General features: G+C 49.6%; 1 protein-coding gene across 2 annotated transcripts in view; it reads right to left on the bottom strand.

Moving 5' to 3' along the window:
* VSTM2L (V-set and transmembrane domain containing 2 like) overlaps positions 1-27,739 on the bottom strand; it is a 107,150-nt gene that overhangs the window by 8,130 nt on the left and 71,281 nt on the right. For both annotated transcript variants that reach the window (XM_083507753.1, XM_083507752.1), the window contains exon 3: positions 10,257-10,307. In XM_083507753.1, coding sequence (XP_083363879.1) covers positions 10,257-10,307 — 51 coding nt within the window. The remainder of the gene's footprint in view (positions 1-10,256; positions 10,308-27,739) is intronic.

The following is a 27,739-nucleotide window of genomic DNA, read 5'->3' as shown; positions in this document are numbered from 1 at the left end:
TCAAATATGCCCCAGCATGGCAGCTCTCAGTGGCAGCTTGCATTCTGGGGCTAACAGCTGCTGTGAGGTTGATTTTGGTTTGGGTGATGCAGAGAAGGGTTAACCCCTCCCTCCCTGCATGCCGCAGTCCCAGTTAAAGCAGGGTGTCTGCTCCAGAGAAGTGGACACGGAGCAATGGATCCAAACTACAAGAAAGAAGATTCCAGCTAAACATTAGGAAGAACTTCCTGCCAGTAAGAGCTGTTCGACAGTGGAATTTGCTGCCAAGGAGTGTGGTGGAGTCTCCTTCTTTGGAGGTCTTTAAGCAGAGGCTTGACAACCATATGTCAGGAGTGCTCTGATGGTGTTTCCTGCTTGGCAGGGGGTTGGACTCGATGGCCCTTGTGGTCTCTTCCAACTCTATGATTCTATGATTCAATGATTCTATGATTCTAGGGTGGTGGGGTGGCCTGCTCAGATTGCTATATACATAAGAATCTAAGACTGTTGTCATGCTGCACTTCACAAGACCACCAGCAGGGGGCCACACTGGCTCCAGCACAAGGAAGAAGAAGAAGAGTTTGGATTTGCTATCCCGCTTTATCACTACCCGAAAGAGTCTCAAAGCGGCTCACATTCTCCTTTCCCTTCCTCCTTCACAACAAACACTCTGTGAGGTGAGTGGGGCTGAGAGACTTCAAAGAAGTGTGACTGGCCCAAGGTCACCCAGCAGCTGCATGTGGAGGAGCGGAGGCGCGAACCCGGTCCCCCAGATTACGAGACTACCGCTCTTAACCACTACACCACACTGGAATGGCAGGCAGGTGAGAAAGGAAGCAGCATGGATGGCAGGCAGCCAAGGCAAGCTGTGCTATGGGGAGGCAGGGGTGTGTGTGTGTGTGTGTGTGTGTGTGTGTGTGTGTGTGTGTGTGTGTGTTTCACATAGCCAGCTGTTTTGGGACTACAATTCCCATCATCCCATACCACTGGTCCTGTTAGCTAGGGATGATGGGCGTTGTAGTCCCAAAACAGCTGGAGGGCTAAGTTTGGCCACCACTAAGTTTGGCTCTTGGGCAGCAATGCAGACCAGTGTAGACAAATGTTTTCTACTGGGTCAGAGGATTGCTCCATCTTGCTCAGGATTACCTACACAGACTGGCAGTGGCTGCCCAGGGTTTCAAATGGGGGACATTCCAGAACCTGAGACCTTCTGCATGCGAAGCCCTCCCACATGTGATGGGGTTTGACCCCGGTTCAAATGCTTGCGTCTGCTGCAGCCTGGCCCTGCCAGGCAATGCCTCCTCGGGGCACAGAGCAAAACCTCTTGGGCAGCCTATGCCCACTGTGTGCCAGTGAGCTAAGGGGCAAAGCCCCCCTTACACCCCGTTTTCTCCTTCCATTCCCTTCCGTCTTCCGGCTAGCTGAAGGACCGAAGGGTGGGCGGGGGAGAGGAATCAGGCCCCCATGTGAGCTCCATCATACGAGAACAAGGAGTCACTTAGAGAAATTAACAGCCGGCAAATTCGGAACCCATAAAAGGAAACGCAACTTTGCACAACTTGCAGCTTGGAAAGGGGGTTCCTCCAAGCCGGAGGATTATAAAAGGGCTGAGTAACTTTATGGCCCTTCATAATGTTTGCAGTTATTCAGGCTGGGAGGAAAAAGCAGAACGAAGTTTTATGCTCCATCACAGGGGTCAGGAAGGAATATTCTTGTTATCTTGATGGCACTGTGTGTGTGTGAGACTGTGTTCTTTGGGGTGCAGCGCCCGTCCACATGTGACGCGAAGGCTGGAAGCCTTTCCTTATCGCAGTTCAGGCACAGCACATCGAAGGGGCCTCCCAGGCTGATGAGGGGTTGCCTTTTGTAGTCTGCAGCCCGTCATTGATGCAATCAGACTGCGTTCGTGGTGCATTTATACTGGGCCGTCCGCACCTGGTTCCACTTTGCTAGTTGCTCCCAGTGTTCCTGTGTTATTGCCTTCTGGGGGGTGGGCAGCCTTGTGCCACAGCAGAAGCAGAAGAAGGAAAGCACCCCCCCCCCAAGCAGAGAACATTTGTGGCTCGATAAGTCACAGGATATTAGTAGGAAACTTGGGGACGTGGAGACAGAGCAGATACAACCGTGACTGAAACAGAGGACTTATTTGTAGAGAAAAGCCTTTTCTCCGTCTCTCATAACACTCAAACTCATGGGGATCCACTGAAGCCAAACATTAGGAGATTCAGAACAGATAGAAGAAAGCCCTTCTTCACGCACATCCGGAATTGATGTGCGGGGGGAATTTCCAAAAGGTGGTTCTTTGTCCTGGATCTTAGGTAAGTCAGTCGAAAAATTGTGGGCATTCTCAACGACTTTTGGGGTGTCCTGTTTTTTACTTTTTGAAATATGGCAACCCTATTCATGCAGCACATAGTTAAACTATGGAACTAACCGCTGCAGGAGGCAGGGACTGCCACCAATATGGGGGGGGGGAAAGGATTGGACAAATTCATGGACAGGGCTACCATTGTACAGGCTACTGCTCTGCCTCCATAGTTAGAGTTAGCACTGCTTCTGAAGACCCATTACTGCTGTGGTTCCCAATTTGATTTTTAAGGGGGGCAATCTGAGAACGAGTTATTAATAGTTAATGGCCTTTTAGGCTTTCTACACGTGAAAGGGACGCAGGTGGCACTGTGGGCTAAACCACAGAGCCTAGGACTTGCCGATCAGCAGGTTGGCGGTTCGAATCCCCGCGGCGGGGTGAGCTCCCATTGTTCGGTCCCTGCTCCTGCCAAGCTAGCAGTTCGAAAGCACGTCAAAGTGCAAGTAGATAAATAGGTACCACTCTGGCAGGAAGGTAAACGGTGTTTCCGTGCACTGCTCTGGTTTGCCAGAAGCGGCTTAGTCATGCTGGCCACATGACCCGGAAGCTGTACACCGGCTCCCTTGGCCCATAAAGTGAGATGAGTGCCGCAACCCCAGAGTCGGTCACGACTGGACTTACCGTAACTGTCAAGGGTCCCTTTACCTTTACACGTGAATAGGAGTTCAATTTTTGAATAATAAGAATTGTATGTCCCAGGGGATGGGCACCAGGATTTTAGAGATGCTTAGGTGGGGCATGGCCCAAAAAAGGTTGCGAACCACAGGAGGGGAGAAGGCTCTTGTGTTCAGGTCCTGCTTACAGGTTTTGCGCAGGAATCTGATCAGTCGCTGTGAAAAGAGAATGTTGGGCTGCATCCTGACCTGATCCTGAAGGCATTTGTTATGTTCTTATGTTCTTAACCTGAGAAGCAATACCACTAAGAAGAGACTCCTTTTAAGCATGTGCCACCACCTTCCAAGGTCCATCATGCAGGCACAACCAGTTCACACACTTCTGGGTCAGAGAATGAAGTTTCTCTTCAGCAGCAGCTTGCCATGGTTCCCTGTCATTTCTCCGGAATATGTGCTTTTGCATGGATGCATCAGGAGTCCTGCAACGTCTCCCAAATTACTGTAATGGCTGTTTGCCTTCTGAGCCCCTTTAAGCGGGAGATGGGCCTGGCAGGCGGATCGTAAGTCTTTCTGAAATGGAGGCATCATTAAAAGACTGGTTTAAATAAATTCCCCCCGTGTCTCTCAAAGCACCTCCTTCATCTCTTTTTACAACTTCCGGTCCTCTTCAGACCGACAAAAATCTATGTTCCCGAGTCCCTCTTAAACAGGATGGTGCTCAGGAATGGGTCTTGGGGGACGTCAGAGTCTTTTCCAGCACAATTGGCACAAAAGTTAATTTCACCCTTGGCAAGAATTTATGGGTTACTTATCTCTAAGAAGGTGCTGTGTCTCACTCCCCTGGGTCTAGTAAGGCATTTCTGAATCTGAATTTAGGTCTTCTCCAAGAAGGGGGAACATTGATGATTACACGGTTGGCATTTAGACATGTGGGCACACGTCTCTCCACAGCTGCTCGCTCAGACTCCTCTAACTTTTTAAAGAGCCCAGGAGTTTGGGAAAGTGTTGTGACGCCCAGAATCAAGCACACCAACTCTAGGGGGCCGAAGACACCTCGACCCCCTCAATGTGTGTTGGAAGGGGCCCAGGGCCCCACGTCCTGTGCTGTCCTAAAAGCATAGGAAGAGCTGGCTGCTGGATCAGGCCAATGGCCCATTGAGTCCTGTTCTCACAGTGGCCAAACAGATGCCTCCCCCAAGGGAAGCCCTCAAGCAGGAGGTGAGAGCAACAGCCTTCTCCCACTCTTGTTCTTGTTCTAAGGCAGACTGGATCTGTTCATGGAGGCTCCATTGAGGAATAATAAGAAACTAAGAAGATCCCTGATGCCTGCTTCTTGGGAGAAAAGCAATGACAAACCTAGACAGCATCTTAAAAAGCAGAGACACCACCTTGCCAACAAAGGTCCGTATAGTTAAAGCTCTGGTTTTCCCAGTAGTGATGTATGGAAGTGAGAGCTGGACCATAAAGAATGCTGATCGCCAAAGAATGGATGCTTTTGAATTCTGGTGCTGGAGGAGACTCTTGAGAGTCCCATGGACTGCAAGAAGATCAAACCTACTCAATCTGAAGGAAATCAGCCCTGAGGGCTTACTGGAAGGACAGATCCTGAAGCTGAGGCTCCAAGACTTTGGCCACCTCATGAGAAGAGAAGACTCCCTGGAAAAGACCCTGATGTTGGGAAAGATGGAGGGCACAAGGAGAAGGGGACGACAGAGGACAAGATGGTGGGACAGTGTTCTCGAAGCGACCAGCATGAGTTTGACCAAACTGGGGGAGGCAGTGGAAGACAGGAGGGCCTGGCATGCTCTGGTCCATGGGGTCATGAAGAGGCGGACACGACTAAACGACTAAAGAACAACAAAGAAGGTTCCTGCAGCAGCAGCAGCAGCAGGATCAAGCCAAAGACCTAGTTGAACATCCTCTTCTCACAGTGGCCGATCGGATGCCTGTGGGGAAACTAGCGAACAGGATCTGAGCACCAGGACCTTCCCTGATCCTGTGGTTTCCAGTAACTGGCATTCAGAAGCATTGCACCCTCCAACTGAGGCTGCCTGGCTCTGAAGGCCAACAGCCACCGCAGTATCGGCGTATCCTGCCCGCCCCCCCCCATCGAGGGAACTGATGCCTGCCGAGAATGATTACAATGAGACAATGTCAGAGGAGCTGCAATTAGAATAAATGCTTTTTAAATATTATTCCGTTTTTAGCATGGGCAAAAACCCTCTGCTGTAATGAGCTGGAAGATAATTGACGACGCAACTCCTGCAAACCTAACACACACCCCACACACAAATTGGAATGGGAATGGCAAGAGACAGGGAGGCCGAGGCATTGGGGGCAGGGCGGGCAGAGACACGAGGGGCCCCGGAGATTTGTTTTATTTAACTAATTAGCATATCTCCTCATTCCGTTCACGTGAGCCTAAATGGGGTTTTGGAATTCTAATCTGCTCAGCAAATTAGATTATTACCTCCTTAGCGTCAACTTGTTCTTTAGACGCTGGCAGAAATCGAAGGAGATGTTTCCAGGGATGAGAGGCAGCCGCTTTGCATTGCGGCCTCGGTGGCAAGTATGTCGTGGGAAGATGAAGTGGCTGGGGTCCCAAAACAGCTGGATCTGGCCAGAGAGGGCACATCACATCCAGACAACCAGAAGCCTCTCAGTGGCTGGGCCAAAACCCTCAAGCAAATGGGAATCTCAGTAGAAAAATATTATCTATTCTGCATTGGTCAGATCCCACTGGAGTCCTTTGTCCAGTTCTGGGCACCTCAGTTTAAGAAGGTGGAAGTTTGACAAGCTGGAAGGTGTGCAAAGGAGGGTGACCAAGATGATCCAAGGGCCTGGAAACCAAGCCTGATGAGGAACGGTTGAAGGAGTTAGGCAGGTTTAGCCTGGGAAAGAGGAGACAAGAGAGGTGATATGGGGAAGGGAAGACGGACCAAGCTTGTTTTCTGTTCCCCCAGAGGATTCGAATGACAAGAAAGTCCTTTGAACTCTCTGACAGTTCAAAGATGGGTTTTTGTATTGAAATGGGATGGTCTTTGTGTAGTTCTGCAAGCCTAAATCTGACCTGGCGCTCGCCTTTGTACACCTCTCCTTGTGTTCTTCCCACCCCTTTCACTTTTGGAGCTTAACCCTTTTTCATCGCAACAGGATATTTGGCAACTCTATATGCCATGTATTTCAAACCACACAAAATGCAGAGCAGCCCTGGAACCTGCGGTGTATATGAAAGTTTTGTGCTGGTCTCCCAGTCCTAAAAATAACAGCCAGTGGCTTCAGACTCAAAGTTTATTTCAGAAGGCTCTCCTTTCTTGCATGTTTTTAAAGCATCCCTCAGGGATTCCTTAGCTGCGATCCTTGCATTGCAGGGGGTTGGACTAGATGGCCCTGTGGGGTCTCGTCTAACCAGTTCTATGATTCTATGACACTTGGAACAACAGGCATCTGGGCAGGAGATGGGAAAACAGGCCGGGCAGCTGAGCCAGGAAGAGGAAGCCCCTCTCAGAGAGAGTTTTACTGTGGGCTCCCTCGCCAGAGACAGCTACATCTATCAGCGTAAATGGAAGTCAAAGGAAAAGCAGGAGACCTTGGCCCAAGCAATTTATTTCTCACGCCGTCCTTCCTCTGGCAGAGGACTTGGCTATAATTTATCAGCTGGCCACAGGAGGTAAAAAATAGTTGTGGATCCAGCAGGGCCTTGGATAGGACCCGCCAGGAAATTTAAAATCTCCACGGCAGCTCTCAGGCACCATCCTTCACGCGGTTGCAAACAGAGGCTTCTCCAGCTGCCTTGAGACGCCTCCATGGCCAGCCGCTGTCTTAAAAAGGTAAAGGGACCCCGGACCATTAGGTCCAGTCATGGCCGACTCTGGGGTTGCGGCGCTCATCTCGTTTTACTGGCTGAGGGAGCCGGCGTACAGCTTCCGGGTCATGTGGCCAGCATGACTAAGCCACTTCTGGCGAACCAGAGCAGCGCACGGAAACGTCGTTTACCTTCCCGCTGGAGTGGTACCTATTTATCTACTTGCACTTTGACGTGCTTTAGAACTGCTAGGTTGGCAGGAGCAGGGACCGAGCAACGGGAGCTCACCCCGTCGCGGGAATTCGAGCCGCCGACCATCTGATCGGCAAGTCCTAGGCTCTGTGGGACAAATGTAAAGGTAAAGGGACCCCTGACCATTAGGTCCAGTCGTGGCCAACTCTAGAGTTGTGGTGCTCATCTCGCTTTCTTGGCTGAGGGAGCCAGCATACAGCTTCCGGGTCATGTGGCCAGCAGGACTAAGCCGCTTCTGGAGAACCAGAGCAGCGCACGGAAACGTCGTTTACCTTCCCGCTGGAGTGGTACCTATTTATCTACTTGCACTTTGACGTGCTTTAGAACTGCTAGGTTGGCAGGAGCAGGGACCGAGCAACGGGAGCTCACCCCATATTTTAATAGCTGGCTCTAAATGTGGGAGGAAAAAAAATGAAGATGATGTATTTTTGATAATTTGTCATGTTGAAATTCTTAAAAATATATATTCAAAAACCCCCCAACAACCACAATGCCGGGATCTCCACTAAAGCATCCCTGTCAGGTGACCACCTGACCCTTGCTTAAAAACCTCCACGGAAGGAGAATTCACTACCTTCCATGGAAGGCAGTTCCAATGTTGAACAGCTCTTCATATCATAAAGTTCTTCCTGGTGTTTAAATTGGAATCTCCTTTCTTATAACATGAAGCCATTGGTTCAAGTCCTGCCCTCCAGATCAGGAGAGAACAAGCTTGCTCCATCTTCCATGTGACAGCCCTTGAGATATTTGAAGGTGGCTCTCATATCTCCTCTCAGTTTCCTCTTTTCTAGGCTAAACATACCCAGATCCTTCAACTGTTCCTCATCAGGCTTGGTTTCCAGACCATTGATCATCTTGGTCGCCCTCCTCTGCAAACCTTCCAGCTTGTCAACATCCTTCTTAAATTGTGGTGCCCACTCAGAACTGGACACAGTATTCCAGGTGAGGTCTGACCAAAGCGGAATAGAGTGGGACTATTACTATTATTTCTGGGCAGGTTCAGCCCAAGATATTTTGGCACCTGAAGTGGACCCCAAAATGATGCCCCCCCTTCCCTGCTGGGGAAGGAGGAGGTCAGAGAAGGTCTAAGTAAGGGACAAAGGGGCTGGGAGAGAGATGATGATGATAATAATAATAATAATAATAATAATAATAATAATAATAATAATAATAATAATAATTTATTTATACCCCGCCCTTCCCGGTTCAAAAACCGGGTTCACAACAAGTTCACTTAATTGTAAAAGCAGCATAAAATACAGTATAAAAACATGAATAACAATAAAATTCAAAATTCAGAATTCAATTTAGGGGAAATAAGCATTAGATCAACATTGGGGTCTGCTGTCCAGGGGGCACCCTGCCGTCTGAGACGGTCACCCCACCTTGTCAGCCCTGCTTCCGGGATACCATTCTGCAACCCCAGCAAAGACTGCAAATGACCAGAGGGTGGAAAGGGTGGAAAGTCACCATAGGGAGTGCAAGTTGCTCGGAGGCAAATTGCCTTGTGGGATCAAAACAGATAAAGGGAACTGGAAAAAATAAGAATGTACTGTATTTTTTGCTCTATAAGATGTACCAGACCACAAGACGCACCTAGCTTTTGGAGGAGGAAAACAAGAAAAAAAATATTCTGAATCTCAGAAGCCAGAACAGCAAGAGGGATCTCTGCGCAGTGAAAGCAGCAATCCCTTTTGCTGTTCTGGCTTCTGGGATAGCTGCGCAGCCTGCATTCACTCCATAAGACGCGCACACATTTCCCCTTACTTTTTAGGAGGGAAAAAGGGAGTCTTATTGAGCAAAAAATACGGTATATTTTTCCTAGTTCCAGAAGCCGCACGGCAATATAAATGGGGCAGAGACCCTTTTGGGTTTTGGCCAGGCTCACGGTGGGACTCCCCCTTGCTACCACAGCTGTCTCCTTGCCAGCCCCCCAAGTCCCAGGGCCCCTTCCCCCAAATGCACCTGTTAGTACTCGCATTTCTGGGAAATCCTGGGGAGCCCCTGGCAGTCAGAGGAAGCAGCGCCTGGCTAGGCAGATTCAGCAGAAGACTGCCTGTCTGGTCCCAGCTCCTCAAAGCAGACTTTGCCAACCTGGTGCCCTGCAGATGCTTTGGATGGCAGTTCCTTCCAGCTACAAGATGTTGGGGCTGATGGAAGTGGTTATGTACTGAGTTGAATAGGATCCAAAATGCAGCAGTCTGATTGGTCCTAGAACAATAGGACCCAGAATGCAGCAGTCTGATTGGCCCTAGAACAATAGGACCCAGAATGCAGCAGTCTGATTGGTCCTAGAACAATAGGATCCAGAATGCAGCAGTCTGATTGGTCCTAGAACAATAGAACCCAGAATGCAGCAGTCTGATTGGCCCTAGAACAATAGGATCCAGAATGTAGCAGTCTGATTGGTCCTAGAACAATAGGACCCAGAATGCAGCAGTCTGATTGGTCCTAGAACAATAGGATCCAGAATGCAGCAGTCTGATTGGTCCTAGAACAATAGGACCCAGAATGCAGCAGTCTGATTGGTCCTAGAACAACAGGATCCAGAATGCAGCAGTCTGATTGGTCCACAGGAGCCACCCAATCCAGCTCCAGGTGAAAGTGAATCCACAACCTGATTGGCCTACAGGAGAATCCCGGAATTAGCCAATCACGGGGGGCCCATTGTGTAAATAATGTATATAAAGCAGACATTTTGGGGGAACTTCCATTCCTCCTCACCACTATGAGTTGAATAAAGAGCACAAAATCCACTCTCGACTCTGAGTATATTTCATAAGTCTTAGTCCCAAACATCTGGAGGGCGTCAGGTTGGCAATGGCTGCCTTGAGAGCGCCTGCTTTGGTGGAATGTGCCCCTGCTCAGTGGCAGAGCAGCTGCTCTGCATGCAGAATGTCCTGGGTTCAGTCCCTGCTGGCATCTTCTGGTGTGGCTGGGAGAGACTTCTGCCTGGAACCCTCTAGAGCTGCTGGCAGTCAGTGTAGACAATATTGAGGTGGATGGAGCAATACAAGGCTGCTTCTTCCTATGTTCTTGATGCCGCTTCCTTCCCTGGCAAACGGGCAGCCAGGGCAAAGGACTCTCTCAGAACTTCCCAACTCCTTAGCTCTGCACTTCATCACATTTTATTTTTGCTGAAAAACCCCGGGCGCTCCCCACATCACAAGGGAAAAGCTGCCGCTGCCGTGCCCTTGATTTAAAGCCTTCCCGAGAAGTCATTATCGGAAAAACTCACGCTTATTTTTGTCGCCTCCTTCCCGGGTTCTTCCTGTGGAGATGCTTTTAGCTGTCGGGAATGGAAGGGAAAGAGGGAGGGAGAGAGAAGGGGAAAGAAGAACCCATTAGTTCAGCCTGATACAAAAAGGAAAAAGGGGGGGAAGGAGGGTGCCACAGAAAGCCCATCAAAATAATTCACACCTTGGCCTTTAATGCAGTCTTCAAAGGCAAAACTGGGCTGGGAGGGAGAGGGGGAATGAATTAGGGGGGGGGATATATTTAGAGAGAAGAAATCCAAAGCATGAAAGCAGAATCAAGGAAAATAAGTGGTCCAGAAGAGGCAGCTGGCAGGACAGAGCAAGGTGCATGGGATCGTGTGCTTTCCCAGGAGTAACTCAAATAATTTGCACAGCCCCAGTTCACTGCCTCAGTAATATTGCGTGTTTAAAAGCACTTTCCCCAAAAAACCCAGAGTCCTTTCTGCTGAGGATAATTCAGACTGAAATTCCCAGGTGTCAGGAAAAGCTATTTATGTACGCTACAATTTTGGCTGTGTTTCGTAATGAGGCATCAGGCATAAGCCTGCATTTTATTAATGTTTGATCAGGACTTGTATATTAAAGAGGGCTTAGATTTTCAAAAGTAGATTTTCAAATGTTTCAATGCCAGGCAGAGAAAACCTTGGCCATTCTCCTAAGACAAGGGGCCCCTTTTGATTTATAGCAGAAAACAATTCTCAAAGTCATAAAAGCTGAAATTACAGACTAAAAGCAGGACATTGACCCTACATGTTACAGAAGATAAAAAAACAGAGATAAACATAATTAGGAATGGGCAAATAGTAAAATGATACCATGGGCCTCTCTTAAACCTTGAGCTGTATTTTCTAAGGCCAGAGGCAAATGGGAGAAAAAAGCATCTAGCTGGGAAGTCTTTTTAAAGCATCTAGCTGGGAAGTCTTTTTAAAGCTGTTTCTTCCTTAAACAGATAATGGGAAAAGCAGCTTGCTGAAGGGGAGGAGGCTTCTTCTGAAACTGTTTTAAACTGAGTCCTTTTCTTTCTTTCTCTCTCTACTTTAAAAAGGCCTTATTCCTTTTAAGAGGCTATCTGTGTTGTGTATTAAATATGTTGGCTTAAATGTAATTATGCAAAGGATTTAACAAATGCTAGAAGAGTTGTATTTATCTTGAAATTAAGTCAGCCACCAGTCCAGCCTCTTGCCAGACAAGAAGACGCCATCAAATGCTGTCCTGATATATTAGCTGTCAGACATTTGTTTAGAAACCTTCAAATGAAGGATATCTTTCAATGTTGATGTGAAACTCAAGATCCTTGACATATGTTTAAGATAAAAATTTAAGATTAACCATTTGTTTTAGAAGGCAATAGGGCAAGGAGGGCAAGAGGTGAGCTGGTAATTAAGATTCCTTGTTGAGACACATGTAAGATATATTACTACTTATTTGTCATTTATAGATGTAACAATATATAGCTGTTTGTGTTCCTTATAAGGACAGAAGGATATGGGTGTATCTTTTTGTGATTGGTTATAGCAATCAGCCAATAGGAAATCCAACCAGGCTGATTGGACAGAGGCAGCCCAAGGAGGAGCAAAGGGGGCTGGATTAAGGGAATATAAGTGCTGGCCATAATGGCAGGAGGCCAGGCCAGAGCTTGGTAACCATATACCACTGTGCCTCTCATTTATTTGTCTGACAAATAAATAATTATTTTAATTTCTCTATTGCTGCGTTGAATATTTCATTCCAGCTAAGCGTTAACCACAAGCAGGGTGCTACATTTTATGGTGCCCTGTGACTCGGATAAGTGGTCTGCTGGAACGCAGCCCCTTCGCTCTACTGAGCAGGGTACAAGAGAGAGGATCTCTAAACTGCTTACCCAAGCGCGCACTGGTAAATTTTTCCAGGGGGAACGCAGAAGTCTCGTCTGTCTGATACCCTGCTCACTGGCGGCGACGGACCGGGGGGAAACGGAACCAACCAGGGGTAAGTGCACAAAGGGATTTTTGGCCCTCCAATTAACTGGGAGGAAGAGAAGTCTTGATCAAACTTCTGCGTCTCAGTAAGTGGGAACTGAGTACGCTAGGTGGTTGGGTACATCAGATGGTGGTCTGGTGGGGGAAAAGGGAAAGTTGGGAGGTAGTGTGTGGTGAAGTATCTAGCGCATTGTATGTGTGAGAAAGTACAGAGCAATCTGTAGCTGACCTGAGTGTGGAGTGGGCAGTACTTCGGTTCCTGGTAAGGCGACTTCACCAGGCAAGGAAATCCACGAAGCGTGTGTGTGAGTGACTGAGTGGATACTTCACAGGGCCATACAATGGGAGTTGGGGGTTCAAAAGGGGAAAATACACCTCTTGAATGTATGTTAAATAATTTTAAGAAAGCCTTCTCAGGGGCATATGGAGTCAAAATGACGCCAGAGCGCCTGAGAACGTTATGTGAATTAGAGTGGCCGAAGCAAAATACTGGATGGCCATCTCAGGGAACTTTTGATATAAATTTAGTAAGCAAACTTTGGTCTAACATCGCCAAAGAAATTGGAGGGTGCCCAGAACAATTTTCATATATAGATTCCTGGCTGAGCACATTAAATAAAAATCCTCCATGGATAAGGGAATGCAAAGTCCAACGATGCAAATTATTGGCTGTAAAAGCCGAAGCTAGGAAAGGAATCTTGCCAAATAAACTCAAACCCATTTTTGAGGGACCAGAGGAAGAGCTGCTTCCACCTCCACCCTATGCTCCACATCGAAGGGAGCCTAATCCAAACACTCCACCAGTTGTAACCCCAAGGCAAGAAAGTGGAATGAATAATGGGGCTGGAGTCACAGAACTTGATTCCTTGATAGATTATGATAAATATCTTCAGGAGGCATTGGAGTCCTATAATAAAGCCCAAGCAGAAGTGGTTATTCCATCTGTGAGTCCCAGTAGAACTCCATCTACAGTCTCTTTTAGTGAAACAACTGATTGCCTACCCCAAACTCCTGTACATCCAAATCCTAGAGAATTATTACAGAAGTTACAGGGAGACCTTAATCGGTCAGCAAGCAATACAGCCAGGCGTATAAAGCTGCTAAAAGAACGCCTTGGGACAAATACCATCCCCTATGATTTAAGGCCCCTAGAGCAAAGCGAAGAGAAAGATCACGTAGTAGCCCCTCTCAGAAGAGTATTTGATGCACTTGAGGAGCCTGTGCTGGTTAACGGGCTACCTGGACCAAGGCCACCTCGAACTTCGACCCTGCAATATATTCCATTCACACTACAGATCTGATGAATTGGAAAACACACACCCCATCTTTCGCAGAAAAACCTCAGGCTATGATGGACTTGGTGACTTCAATAATAAATACTCATAGTCCTACTTGGACAGATTGCCGCCAGCTCCTGAATACTCTGTTCACCACTGAGGAAAGGAGAGACATAATTGAAAAGGCACAGATATATTTGCGTGAGCAGGCCAGAGTGGGAAATATTTTTAATATTGACCGTCATCTCCAAGACAACTTTCCCTTGGAAGATCCTAATTGGGATCCAAACAATGTAATTCACCTGGCCAGGCTTACCACCTACCGCCAGACGCTTGTGCAAGGTATCCGCAGGGCATGCCAGAAGCCCACTAATATGTCTAAAGTCTCAGAAGTAGAACAGAAACCAAATGAGAGTCCAGGAGACTTTTTAGAGAGGCTGCAAGAAGCCTATCGTATATGGACTCCTTTTGACCCTGAAGCCCCTGAAAACAGCAGAATGATTACTGCTACATTTGTGGCCCAGTGCGCTTCTGACATTCGTAAGAAAATTCAGAAATCAGAAGGATGGGAAGGGATGCTGATGAGCCAAATTATGGCCATTGCACGCCGAGTTTATCGGAATAGGGATGAGGCTGAGAAACAAGAGAAGAAGTGGCAGAAGGAAAAGATGGTAATGCTAGCCACAGCAGTGAAGCACGACTACCGCCCCTTAAATGGAGGAAGAGGGCGGGGAAGGAATCCACCACTGGGAAGGAATCAATGTGCGAATTGCAAGAAGGAGGGTCATTGGAAGCGGGAGTGTCCTGAACCCCTGAGGTTGGAAGAAGTACGCCCAGGCCCAGGCCCAGGCCCGGGCTCCGGCCCAAGAAACCAGGGACGGGGACGGGGAATGATCCGAGATGGAAGATATCAGAGACCTGGACAAGGACGGAGTAGGGACAATGTCATTGGACTGGCAGAGGAGGATTTTACCCAAGACTAGGAAAGACCGGACTCCATAAAGTTAGGCTTCCAGGAGCCCACGGTCACGATTCAATTAGGAAGCCATTTAATAGACTTTATGATTGATACTGGGGCTGAATACTCAGTACTCCCAGAACTATTGCAGAAAAAGGCATCCAAAAGTGTAGTCATTAAAAGTGCCACTGGTCAGTCAGCTAAGAGGTCTTTCCTCCAACCTTTGGAATGCCAGATTGGGGGACATCGTTTAACCCATCTGTCAGAGCTGCTTGAAGATCCTAGCTCACAGAGGATCACGCTAGCCAGCGGTCATTAAGTAAAAGTCTTTATTGAATTACAGTTTCCATTCTCACGCTGCTGCGCGCAACTCTACGCCTAGTAGCTAGGTCGGCGAAGCTCCGTCTGAGTCTCCGCCCTGTGTGCACCAACTTAATATCCTAGCCTTGCTCCACCTTTTCCTCCTGACTGTCCTCCTCTGGGTCCCTCTACCCCCCGGGGCTTCTTCCTTCCGGGATTCTTCTGACGCTGACCCAGACCCTCCTGCCTCCTTGCGCCGGGCTTTAGGACCTGGCTCTCTTTCGGGGCTGCTTACTGCGCCGCCTTCCTCTGCATTTGAACTTGGCGCGCGCGCCCAACCTTCCACTTTCCTCTCAACCGTTTCTTCGCTCCCCGATGGAGGTGTGGCCATCCCCGACTCATGTCCTCCCTCCTGTGGAGGTGTGGCCACTCCTGACTCATGTCCTCCCTCCTGTGGTGAGCTGCCAGCGCTTCCCCCCTGGCTCCCTTCCTCTTCCCTGCTTCCTGGCGGTGACGCTGGTCCCGATTTCCAGCTGCTCCCCCCTGAGTCCTCTCTGGCTCTGTCTTCCTGGGGTGCCCCCCTAGACTCCCCCCTTGCCCTCGCCACTGGTGCTCCTTTCTGTGAATCCTCTGATTCACTGGAAAGACTAGGAGATCTCGGGTCGTCGTCGTCACTCATCTTTTCTTCTGCCTCCTCCCCTTCGCTCTCTGTTTCCTCCCTTGCCCGTGCTTCTGCTCCTAAACCCCTGACATCCATCCCCCCCTCGAAGCCCCCCATTCCCCCCTCCCCTCCTTCCGGTGCTGGAGCTGGGGGCTGCTGTTGCAAAGGGACGAACGTCGGGTATCGGTCGCTTCCCGTGGCAGGCCTCCATCTGAAGTCTCCCGGGTCTTCCTCCCCGCTCTCGTCGACGACAGTCACCTCCGCTTCCATCTCTGTGCCGCCGTGCTCGAAACCAGGGTCGTCCCCGAAAACGTCCATGTCCGTCTCTCCCTCACTTCCTCCTGTCGGTGTTGCTCGTCCTGGGCCTTCCAGCCACCGTCTGCGCCACTGCTCCTCTGGCCTATCGTCCCACCAATACGAGGGTTCTGATGCAGATCCCGAGGGTGACCCCTCCGGGGAACGGACGTCTTGTGTCGGGTCCTCGTCCGAGTCGAACCCCCGGAAAGTGCTGGCCGAAAGTGTGGGCGTGAAAAGCCAGTCGTCAAAATATTCTGCTGGCATAGGTCTATGGGGAAAGAGGGCATGAAACTCGTCTTTGAGGAGAGGTTCGTCCAAGGCGTAGCCCGGCACCCAGCTGTTCGCACTGGCCGGGGTGCCCTCCTTGGCGAGAAAGTATTCTACCCCCTCTTCCCCCCATCTGGAGTCCAAAATCTCAGTGACTTCGTTGATGCGCTCCTTCTGTGCCACTTCCGCGTGCCCTGTTCTGTCTCTGACCGGACTCGGCGCTGTTCCGGGTTCCTGGAACCTGTGCGGTGCCTTGTAGGGAGTGAGCACCGATCTGTGGAATACTGGATGCATTCTGGAACCCTCCGGAAGTGCCAGTCTGAAAGCTACCGGGTTGACCTGCTCTTCGACTTGGTAGGGCCCCAGTTGCTTATGCCCTAGTTTCTTCTTGGCCAACGACCTGGCCGGCACTGCGTGGGCTGCTAACCAAACCCAGTCTCCCACGTGGAGCTCTTCTCCAACCCTTCTGTGCTTGTCTGCTTGTACCTTGTATGCGTGCTTGGCCAGCTCCAGGTGGCGCCTCAGCTGATCGTGGACCTCCTGCAGCTCCGACGCGAACGCATCTGCTGTCTGCGGCTCCCCCTCCCCCATTCTTTCCAGTCCCGGGAAGGTTCTGGGGTGCCTCCCGTTGTTGGCGAAGAACGGCGTGACCCCCGTGGACACGTGCTTCGTGTTGTTGTAGGCGAACTCGGCAAGCGGTAGGTAATCCACCCACGTCGCAGGCTGTTGATTTGCATAACATCTCAGGTACTGCTGCATGATGGCATTGACCCGCTCCGCTTGCCCGTTGGTCTGCGGGTGTCTCGCCGACGCCAGGTTGATCTTGACGTTCAGGAAGCCCATCAGCTTCTGCCAGAAATTCGAGATGAACTGCCGCCCCCGGTCGGACAGAATAGACCGTGGCAGACCATGAACCTTGAACACGTGGTCTATGAACAGTTTGGCGGTTTGCTCCGCCGTGGCCACCTTCGCACACGGAATGAAATGCGCCATCTTGGAAAACAGGTCCACCACCACCAGCACTGCCGTCTTGCCCCTTGAGCTGGGCAGATCCGTGACAAAGTCCAGAGCCACCCTTTCCCAAGGTTCGACCGGAGTTTGCAGCGGTTCCAACAGTCCGGCCGGCGGTTTGTGCACTGGTTTGGCCCTCTGGCAGGTGTCGCACCTCGCCACGTAGTCTGCGACCTCCCCTCTCATTCCAGGCCACCAGAAATCCCTGGCTACTAATTCCACCGTCTTCTCCTTGCCAAAGTGCCCGGCCGTGGGCGCGTCGTGCAGCTGCTGCAGCACCTTGGCTCGAAGTTCGTCTCCCGGCACGTAGATGGCCCCTTTTCGGATGAGCAATCCATCTCGTAGCCGGAAACCGTCGGCCGCTGCCTTGCCCCTTTGCACCTCTGCCATCTTTGCTTGTGCGAAGGAGTCCTCCTGCAACGCACGTCGCACCGCCTCTAGGTCCACGGTCGCCGCGGCGCACGCCCACACTGCTGGTGCGAAGATGTGCATGGCGGCCGCTGGCGTTGCGTCCTCCAGATACTGTGGCTTACGGGAGAGAGCGTCTGCCATGATGTTGGTGTCCCCCGGGACATACTCTATGCGGAAGTCGAAGTTTGCAAAGAACTCAGCCCAACGTATCTGCCTCTGGTTCAGGAACTGTGCCGTGCGCCAGTGCTCTAGATTCTTGTGGTCCGTGCAAACCTGCACCGTGTGCTTGGCGCCGATCAGAAAGTGCCTCCACGCCTTGAACGCTGCGTGAATGGCCAGCAACTCCCTGTCCCAGATGGTGTAGTTCTGTTCGGACTTGCTGAGCTTCCTGGAGTAAAACGCTCCCGGTCGCCACACCCCCTGCGGGTCTTTCTGCAACAGGACCGCCCCCACGGCTCTGTCCGAGGCGTCTGTCTCCACCCTCATCGGCTTGCTGGGGTTGACATGAAGCAGCTGCTCTTCCGACGCGAAGAGACGCTTGAGTGCCTGAAAGGACTGCTCCGCCTGCGCTGTCCAAACGAACTTCTTCTTCTTGGAGCTAAGCGTGTCAGTGATGGCCGCTGTCTGCATCGCGAAGCCCTTGATAAACTTGCGATAGAAGTTCGCAAAGCCGACAAACCGTTGGACCTCCTTCCGGTTGCGCGGACTCTTCCAATCCAACACCGCTCGAACCTTGGCGCTGTCCATGGCGAGCCCCTTGTCAGACAGCTTGTAGCCCAGAAAATCCACCTCCGGCACGTCAAATTGGCACTTCTCCAGCTTGGCGTAGAGCCTATGTTGCTTTAGCCTGCTCAGCACTTCCTTGACGTGTCCGTCATGCTCCTGCTGCGACTCCGAAAAGATCAGGATGTCATCTAAGAAACAGACGCACGTCTTGTAGAGAAGTCCCGCCAACACGTGATGCATAAACGCTTGAAAAACGTGGGAGCCATTTTGCAATCCAAAAGGCATAACTCTATATTCGTAGGTCCCCAGTGGCGTGAACATGGCTGTCTTCCACTCATCTCCTTCCCGCATGCGAATGAGGTTGTACGCCCCCCGCAGGTCCAACTTGGTGAACACTCTGCCCTTCCGTACCTTTGCGAGGAGGTCGTCAATACGGGGCATGGGGAAGTCCGATGGCCTAGTCAGACTGTTCAAAATCCTGTAATCCACTACCAGTCTTTTCTGGGGCGTGTCCCGCTTCTTAACAAAGAATACGGGACTGCCCCCCACTGCCCTGGACTCCCGGATGAAGCCGCGTTGCAAATTATGGTCAATGAACTCTTTGAGTTCCTGCAGTTCGTCCTCTGACATGGAATACAGTTTCCCTTTAGGCAGCGCCGCCCCCGGCAGCAGGTCAATTTTGCAGTCATATGGTCTGTGAGGGGGTAGCCTGTCTGCCTCCTTCTCGCAGAAAACTTCCAAAAATTCAGCGTACTTGTGTGGAATCGCTTGCAGCGTGCCTAGCAGCAGCTGTGACTCCTCTTCCTCTCCTTCCTGCCTGGGCACGATGCAGTGTTCAGCACAAAAGGAAGAGCCGAAGGTCAGCTGCCTCTGGTACCAAGCCATCGCTGGGCTGTGCTTGTCCAGCCAACTCATGCCCAATACAATGGGCGTGTCAGATAGTCGAGTGACGTTGAAGCTGATGATTTCTCTGTGATTCCCAAGTCGCATCACCATTGGTGGCGTCTGCTTCACCACTTGCCCCCCGAGCAGCTCCCTGCCATCCACCGTGACAACCTGCAGGGGCAGTGTGGCCGGCAGCAACTGCACAGCGTGCCTGTCGACAAAGTCCTGCCCTATAAAGTCCGCATTGCTGCCTGAGTCAATGGTGATTGGCACGTCCATGGTGATTCCATTGGGCAGTTGGAGAGACGCTGTGAGCCTCACTACTGGTTTGGGCGGGAGGGGGTTCACGGGCTGTAAAATCGCTGGGGACTGCGTCACTAACACGTCTGGCTGGGCCCCAGTGCCTCTTCCTCCAGCCAGACAGCCTCGTTTCCCTGCTGTGGTCCTCCTTGCTGTGTTGCTGCAGTCACCATTGCTGAGGCTGCAGTGAGCTTGTGGGGCCTCTGGGGACACTCTTTCGCCATATGCCCTGGCTCCTCACAGACGTAACACTTCCTGTTCCCTCTAGGAGGCTTCGCTTTCACTGCTGCTGGTGTTAGGGCTCTGGTTGCTGACTGAGCCCTTGCACCTCCCACCTCCATAGGTTCGGCTCCTCCTCCTGGCGGAGGCGTGGATTGCGCCCGCGCTGCTTCCCTGGGAAAGAAGGAGGGGCCCCCGGCTGGTTCGCGCCCTCCACGCCCTTCGTCCCTGTTCCACGGACGTCCTTCCAGCCTCACCCCCACTGCCAGTGCCCTCTGAACGACCTCCTGGGTGGTTCGGGGTCTCTCCCCCCTGGCGATCTCATCTTTAATCGAGTTATGCAGCCCCTCCCAAAAGAGGTCTCTTACAGGAGCCGAATCTCTGTCCCATTCCAGGGCACTGACCAAGGCGAAAAAGCGGGCATGGTACTGCCTGACGCTGGCCCTCCCTTGTCTCAGCCCATGCACCTCCTTCCGTGCAAGATCCACGTCAATACTTGATAAAAAACACCCATCCATTGCTTTAATAAAGGCATCTGCATTCTGTAGCGCCGGATCCTTATCTCTCCATAAATTGCGTAGCCATGCTCTCGCATCCCCATGCAGATGGGACATGATGAACCCCACTCTCTCTTGTTCATCTCTAAAGTCTTTATGCAGCAGTTGCAGTGCGCACAGTACGTCGGCTCTAAAGTTGGGATACTGTTGCAGGTTCCCATCGAAGTGAGAGACCAGCCCGCCTGTCCGTCTCGCCAACCCAATGCCCTCCTGCCGGGGTGTCTGCTTTGTCAGCACGTCTAACCTGACCTGGAGATCCCTGCAGGCTGCGGCTGCTTCCTCCTCCCTCTTCCTGGATGCTAGAGCCTCGGCGTTCAGTTGTGCCACCGCGTTTCTGAGTTCCTCTATCTGCTGCTCAGCCGTCATGTCGTCTGCCGTTCGTGAGCTTGCTAGTAGGCACCTGTGTCTCTCCCCTCCTCGAGGCTGTAGATGCCCACAAGTGGTGACGGAGCTTACTGTCAGAGCTGCTTGAAGATCCTAGCTCACAGAGGATCACGCTAGCCAGCGGTCATTAAGTAAAAGTCTTTATTGAATTACAGTTTCCATTCTCACGCTGCTGCGCGCAACTCTACGCCTAGTAGCTAGGTCGGCGAAGCTCCGTCTGAGTCTCCGCCCTGTGTGCACCAACTTAATATCCTAGCCTTGCTCCACCTTTTCCTCCTGACTGTCCTCCTCTGGGTCCCTCTACCCCCCGGGGCTTCTTCCTTCCGGGATTCTTCTGACGCTGACCCAGACCCTCCTGCCTCCTTGCGCCGGGCTTTAGGACCTGGCTCTCTTTCGGGGCTGCTTACTGCGCCGCCTTCCTCTGCATTTGAACTTGGCGCGCGCGCCCAACCTTCCACTTTCCTCTCAACCGTTTCTTCGCTCCCCGATGGAGGTGTGGCCATCCCCGACTCATGTCCTCCCTCCTGTGGAGGTGTGGCCACTCCTGACTCATGTCCTCCCTCCTGTGGTGAGCTGCCAGCGCTTCCCCCCTGGCTCCCTTCCTCTTCCCTGCTTCCTGGCGGTGACGCTGGTCCCGATTTCCAGCTGCTCCCCCCTGAGTCCTCTCTGGCTCTGTCTTCCTGGGGTGCCCCCCTAGACTCCCCCCTTGCCCTCGCCACTGGTGCTCCTTTCTGTGAATCCTCTGATTCACTGGAAAGACTAGGAGATCTCGGGTCGTCGTCGTCACTCATCTTTTCTTCTGCCTCCTCCCCTTCGCTCTCTGTTTCCTCCCTTGCCCGTGCTTCTGCTCCTAAACCCCTGACACCATCAGTTTTTGTATATACCTGAGTGTCCAATACCTCTCTTAGGTAGAGATATGCTGTCCAAATTACAGGCCCAAATCACCTTCACTCCTCGAGGTCCAGAAATGAAATTGCCATCAAAGGCAGCAGGAATAATTTCCCTCTCAGTACCTAAGGAACAATCATGGCGCCTAATGTCAGCCCTGCAAGTCCAACCTACATTGGATACAGAGTTAAACAAGCTCCTCCGAACTCTACAGGTGCCACCAGGAGTATGGGCCGAAAATAGCCCACCAGGAATGGCCAAGAATATAGCTCCAATTGTAGTAACCTTAAAACCTATGGCTACCCCTGTATCTGTAAAGCAATATCCTTTACCCCGGCGAGCAGCAGAGGGCATCCAGAAACATTTGGACCGCCTATTAAAATATGGTCTGCTTAAGCCCTGCCAATCAGAGTGGAACACACCCCTTTTGCCTGTTCGAAAACCTGGGACAGATGAATACAGGCCAGTGCAGGACTTGAGGCTCGTAAACCAGGCTATCGAGACCTTGCACCCAAATGTACCAAACCCATACACCCTGCTGAGTTTGATCCCACCAGAAGCAACATTTTTTACTGTATTGGACTTGAAAGATGCATTCTTCTGTTGCCGGCTGGCACCACAGAGCCAACCTATATTTGCCTTCCAGTGGGAAGACCCTTTAACAGGAACAAAAGGCCAGCTAACTTGGACAAGATTGCCCCAGGGATTCAAAAATTCCCCAACTTTATTTGGCACTGCCTTGGCGAAGGATCTAACAAGTTACCCCTCAATACCTGGAGAAAAGGTGGTTCTGCAATATGTAGATGACCTTATACTAGCAGCAAAGGATTTTGATACCTGTAAAGAAGGTACAGAGGAACTGCTCCACTTGCTCTGGCAAGCTGGCTACCGAGTTTCCCAGAAAAAGGCACAGTTATGTTTAGAAAAGGTCAAATATTTGGGCTTTGACATCTCACACCAACAACGAGCATTGAGGCCAGAGAGGAAAGAAGCTATTTGCCTTATCAAGGAACCTACCACAAGGAAACAACTCATAGGATTCCTGGGAACAGCAGGGTTTTGTAGACTATGGATACCTGATTTCAGCAGTCTGGCCAAACCCTTACATGAAAGCACTCGAGGTGCAGAAAAGGACCCATTTGTATGGGGACCTGAGCAGCAACAAGCCTTTTTAGTTATCAAACAACGACTTATGGAGGCCCCAGCCCTTGGACTGCCTAATTCGGAAAAACCCTTTCAGCTGTATGTACATGAACAGAATGGGATTGCAGCGGCAGTCCTGACCCAGAGATTAGGAAGTTGGAACCGTCCAGTAGCTTATTTGTCAAAACAATTGGACTCAGTAGCAAAAGGATGGCCTCCATGCCTAAGGGCAGTAGCGGCCACTGCCAGCCTTGTCAAAGAAGCTGATAAATTTACCTTCGGCCAGACGATGTATGTGAATGTACCTCATGCTGTTCTGACACTCATGGAATATAAGGGTAGTTATTGGCTAACGAACCCAAGGATGGCTAGGTACCAAGGCCTATTGTGTGAAAATCCCAGGATTCATCTACGAGTAGTGAATATGCTCAATCCAGCGACTTTGCTGCCCCTACCAGAGGTAGATGATGAAGAATCACATGATTGTCTCCAAATAATGGATGAAGTTTATTCCAGTAGACCCGATCTGAAAGATGAACCATTGAAAAATCCAGATGTTGTATATTATACTGATGGTAGCAGTTACCTGCATGAAGGTGCCAGACGAGCAGGATATGCTGTGGTCACCAATGAGGAAGTAGTGGAAGCTGAAGCTTTGCCTGCTGGCACCTCAGCACAAAAAGCTGAACTTATAGGTTTAACTAGAGCTCTGCAATTGGCAGCCGGATGTAAGGCAAACATCTATACTGATTCTAAATATGCCTTCTTAACCCTGCATGCACATGGTGCTCTATGGAAAGAAAGAGGTCTAATAGGAGCCCACGGGAAGGCCTTGAAATATGGACCTGAAGTAGAAATCCTGTTAGAAGCAGTATGGGCTCCAGAACAGATTGCTGTAATGCACTGCAAAGGTCATGGACGAGGAAGGGATCCAATAACCAGAGGAAATCATGCTGCTGACAAAGCAGCCCGAGAGGCAGCCCAAAAGCCTGTGGGAGGATTTATAGCAGCCCTCATACCAGAGGTAGCTCCAGAAGAAGTTAAACCTCACTATACCCCAGAAGAGAGGAAGTGGGCTGAACAGGAAGGAGCAGTTGTGAAGGACGGTTGGATGATCCTGCCAGACAATAGGATTTATGTACCTCATCATCTAGCAGGCACAATTGTAAGAAATTATCATGAATCTACTCACCTTGGCGGTACTGCAACCAGAGAGAGTCTCAGTCGGAAGTTGTATATTATTAACCTATCACAATTAGCAACTTGCATTTCACAGAAATGTGTTCTTTGTGCTAAAAACAATCCCAGGCAGGGACCGGTACAACCCCCTGGAATCCAACATGTGGGATATGTCCCCATGGAAAGCCTAATTGTGGACTTCACAGAACTGGTCCCTTCTAAGGGATTCAAGTATCTCCTTGTGTTTGTAGATACTCTTACCGGATGGGTTGAAGCTTTTCCCACCCGAACTGAAAAGGCACGAGAGGTAACTAAGAGACTCCTCACTGAATTGATCCCGAGGTTTGGATTACCTAGATGCATTGGAAGTGACAATGGGCCAGCGTTCATTGATCAAGTAGTACAAGAAGTATGTCGAGTCCTACAAGTGAAATGGAGACTGCATGCAGCCTATAGGCCTCAGAGTTCAGGGAAAACTGAAAGAATGAATCGGACTCTGAAAACCCAATTGGCAAAATTAACCCAGGAAACGGGATTGGGATGGGTAGATGTGTTACCCATAACACTGTTTCGTGTTCGGTGTGCACCCACAAAAAGACTTAAGTTGTCACCTTTTGAGCTCCTGTATGGGAGACCGCCCTCCTTTGTTCAGAATATTCCAGCTGATCTTAAACAAATAGGAGACCATGTGACACAGGGACAAGTGCAATCTCTCTCCCGTGTTTTTGTTTCTCTTAACAGGTGGGTCCTCGAGCGCACGCCGTGCAGCATTGCCGAGCCGATTCATCAGTTCCAGGCTGGCGATAGCGTATGGGTGAAAGAGTGGAAACGTGATCCACTTGCACCTAAGTGGCGTGGACCTTACACCGTCTTGCTCTCTACTCCAACAGCGGTGAAGGTAGCTGAGGTGACCCCCTGGATTCATCACTCCCGTTTGAAGAAGTCCGAAGGCAGTTGGACGTGCAAAGGTGACCCCTCTAATCCTCTTAAACTGACTCTCTCCAAAAACCCCTGTATCTAGCCCTACCGGGAACGGGCTAGGTCACGGGCAACATTAGACGACCGGCCTGCTGCAGCCACAACCTGGAAGCTGGCTGACCTGCGCACGCCTGAAGCTTGAGGAGCATCTGAACCAGCGATTGTGAAAGGAAAGATTCTCTTATACAATTAATTGACTGCCCACCCCCTTGTGGAACAATTATCAGAGATATTACTCATTGGGGATCCTCGGGATATATGTTTTGGTCTTGGTGGTTCCCCATTTCTGTCACTGGGGGAATTATATTGGGACTAATATTTATTTGCTATCACTATAAGGTAATCTTTTGTGGAAGGAATGCATATGCTAGACATCAACATGATTCTATTATTAATCCTGATCCCTTGGGAAGGGGAAGGGTCCTTGAATCTGGCCAAATTGACTAAATATGGATTCCACCATGACCACAATATGTGGGTAGGTTTAGCTGAAATGGTAGCCAATGTTGCAAATAGGACCAATTGCCTTGTTTGCTCTCTTGGGCCAGATGATTCAGAGGGAGGTATGCCCTTATTACCGATACCATTAGATGCCATTGGTATGGTAAGCGAAATACCAAACCAGACAGAAGTACAGAATTTTCCCGGATGGAACTCAACTAAACCATTACGAGTTATACCTGTACAAGGGGAATTCTGTGTACATAAATCATCAGATGCAGCTGATTCTACCATGATAGGCTCTTCTCATTGTCACTATACTTGGGATAATATTAAGAATACCTGGGCACACGATACTACCTATCGAACTCGGGATGCCTTGCCCTGTGCACCTCCTTTTATTCATGCATGGAAAGTGGTATGGAACATAACTGTGACAGAAAAAGGCAATCTAACATACTGCACTGTGAACTCTCTACCTCTTTTGCTATTTCGCCTTCTGTACTCCACGTACCAAAGACCTCAGACACGATGGTTGTGGTGGATATGTGGAGAATGGGCATACAAGAAACTCCCCTCCAAATGGAGTGGGACTTGTTTCCTGGGATGGGTATTGCCACCAATGTGGATTATGCCCACTAATTTGCCCAAGCGAACACGAAGAAACGCTGATATTTCTCATATAGCAGGAGGAAGTACCCAAAGTTGGAGCGGTACTGATGATTGGCCACCAGAGCGCATTATAGCCTATTATGATCCTGCCTCCTGGAATCCTGGTGAGCTCATACAAGGGGCACGGGATCCTATTTATAATCTAAACAGAATAATTCGATTGCAAGCAGTAGTGGAACTTGTAACCAATGCAACGGCCCGGAGTTTGAGACTTATTGCACAACAGTTGGATGAAAGTAGAGCCGCCATTTTGCAGCTGAAAATGGGAATGGATTATGTACTTGCCAAGCAGGGAGGCCTATGTGGAGTCTTGAACTTGACAGGGAATGCCTGTTGCTTTAACATTTCAGATAATGGTGAGGCAATCCGTGTGTTGGCCACAAAGATGGAGAATATAGCACATGTCCCAGTACAAACATGGGAAGGATGGGATATGGGATGGCTCACCAATTGGTTACCTAATGTCACAGGACTCAAAGGGATACTATTGTCTTGCTTGTTTTTCTTGACAGTAGTGGTAATGGTTTTATGTATGATGCCATGTATCATTTCATGTTTTAGAAGTACAATTAGCAAGATGGTTTCAAATGAAACTCTACCTCATATCATGGCCCTATACAGAGCTTTACCTCAGGAATATGATGAAGGTCAAGCTATCAAGGACACTTGGGACGAAGGTCCTTGAGCTTGAAAGGGGGGAATGAGGCATCAGGCATAAGCCTGCATTTTATTAATGTTTGATCAGGACTTGTATATTAAAGAGGGCTTAGATTTTCAAAAGTAGATTTTCAAATGTTTCAATGCCAGGCAGAGAAAACCTTGGCCATTCTCCTAAGACAAGGGGCCCCTTTTGATTTATAGCAGAAAACAATTCTCAAAGTCATAAAAGCTGAAATTACAGACTAAAAGCAGGACATTGACCCTACATGTTACAGAAGATAAAAAAACAGAGATAAACATAATTAGGAATGGGCAAATAGTAAAATGATACCATGGGCCTCTCTTAAACCTTGAGCTGTATTTTCTAAGGCCAGAGGCAAATGGGAGAAAAAAGCATCTAGCTGGGAAGTCTTTTTAAAGCATCTAGCTGGGAAGTCTTTTTAAAGCTGTTTCTTCCTTAAACAGATAATGGGAAAAGCAGCTTGCTGAAGGGGAGGAGGCTTCTTCTGAAACTGTTTTAAACTGAGTCCTTTTCTTTCTTTCTCTCTCTACTTTAAAAAGGCCTTATTCCTTTTAAGAGGCTATCTGTGTTGTGTATTAAATATGTTGGCTTAAATGTAATTATGCAAAGGATTTAACAAATGCTAGAAGAGTTGTATTTATCTTGAAATTAAGTCAGCCACCAGTCCAGCCTCTTGCCAGACAAGAAGACGCCATCAAATGCTGTCCTGATATATTAGCTGTCAGACATTTGTTTAGAAACCTTCAAATGAAGGATATCTTTCAATGTTGATGTGAAACTCAAGATCCTTGACATATGTTTAAGATAAAAATTTAAGATTAACCATTTGTTTTAGAAGGCAATAGGGCAAGGAGGGCAAGAGGTGAGCTGGTAATTAAGATTCCTTGTTGAGACACATGTAAGATATATTACTACTTATTTGTCATTTATAGATGTAACAATATATAGCTGTTTGTGTTCCTTATAAGGACAGAAGGATATGGGTGTATCTTTTTGTGATTGGTTATAGCAATCAGCCAATAGGAAATCCAACCAGGCTGATTGGACAGAGGCAGCCCAAGGAGGAGCAAAGGGGGCTGGATTAAGGGAATATAAGTGCTGGCCATAATGGCAGGAGGCCAGGCCAGAGCTTGGTAACCATATACCACTGTGCCTCTCATTTATTTGTCTGACAAATAAATAATTATTTTAATTTCTCTATTGCTGCGTTGAATATTTCATTCCAGCTAAGCGTTAACCACAAGCAGGGTGCTACAGTTATCCCCAAAAT

This window comes from Podarcis liolepis (assembly GCF_965112155.1).
Source record: "Podarcis liolepis genome assembly, chromosome: 6".
Lineage (NCBI taxonomy): Eukaryota > Metazoa > Chordata > Lepidosauria > Squamata > Lacertidae > Podarcis > Podarcis liolepis.
This window is presented reverse-complemented; position numbering and strand designations above follow the sequence as displayed.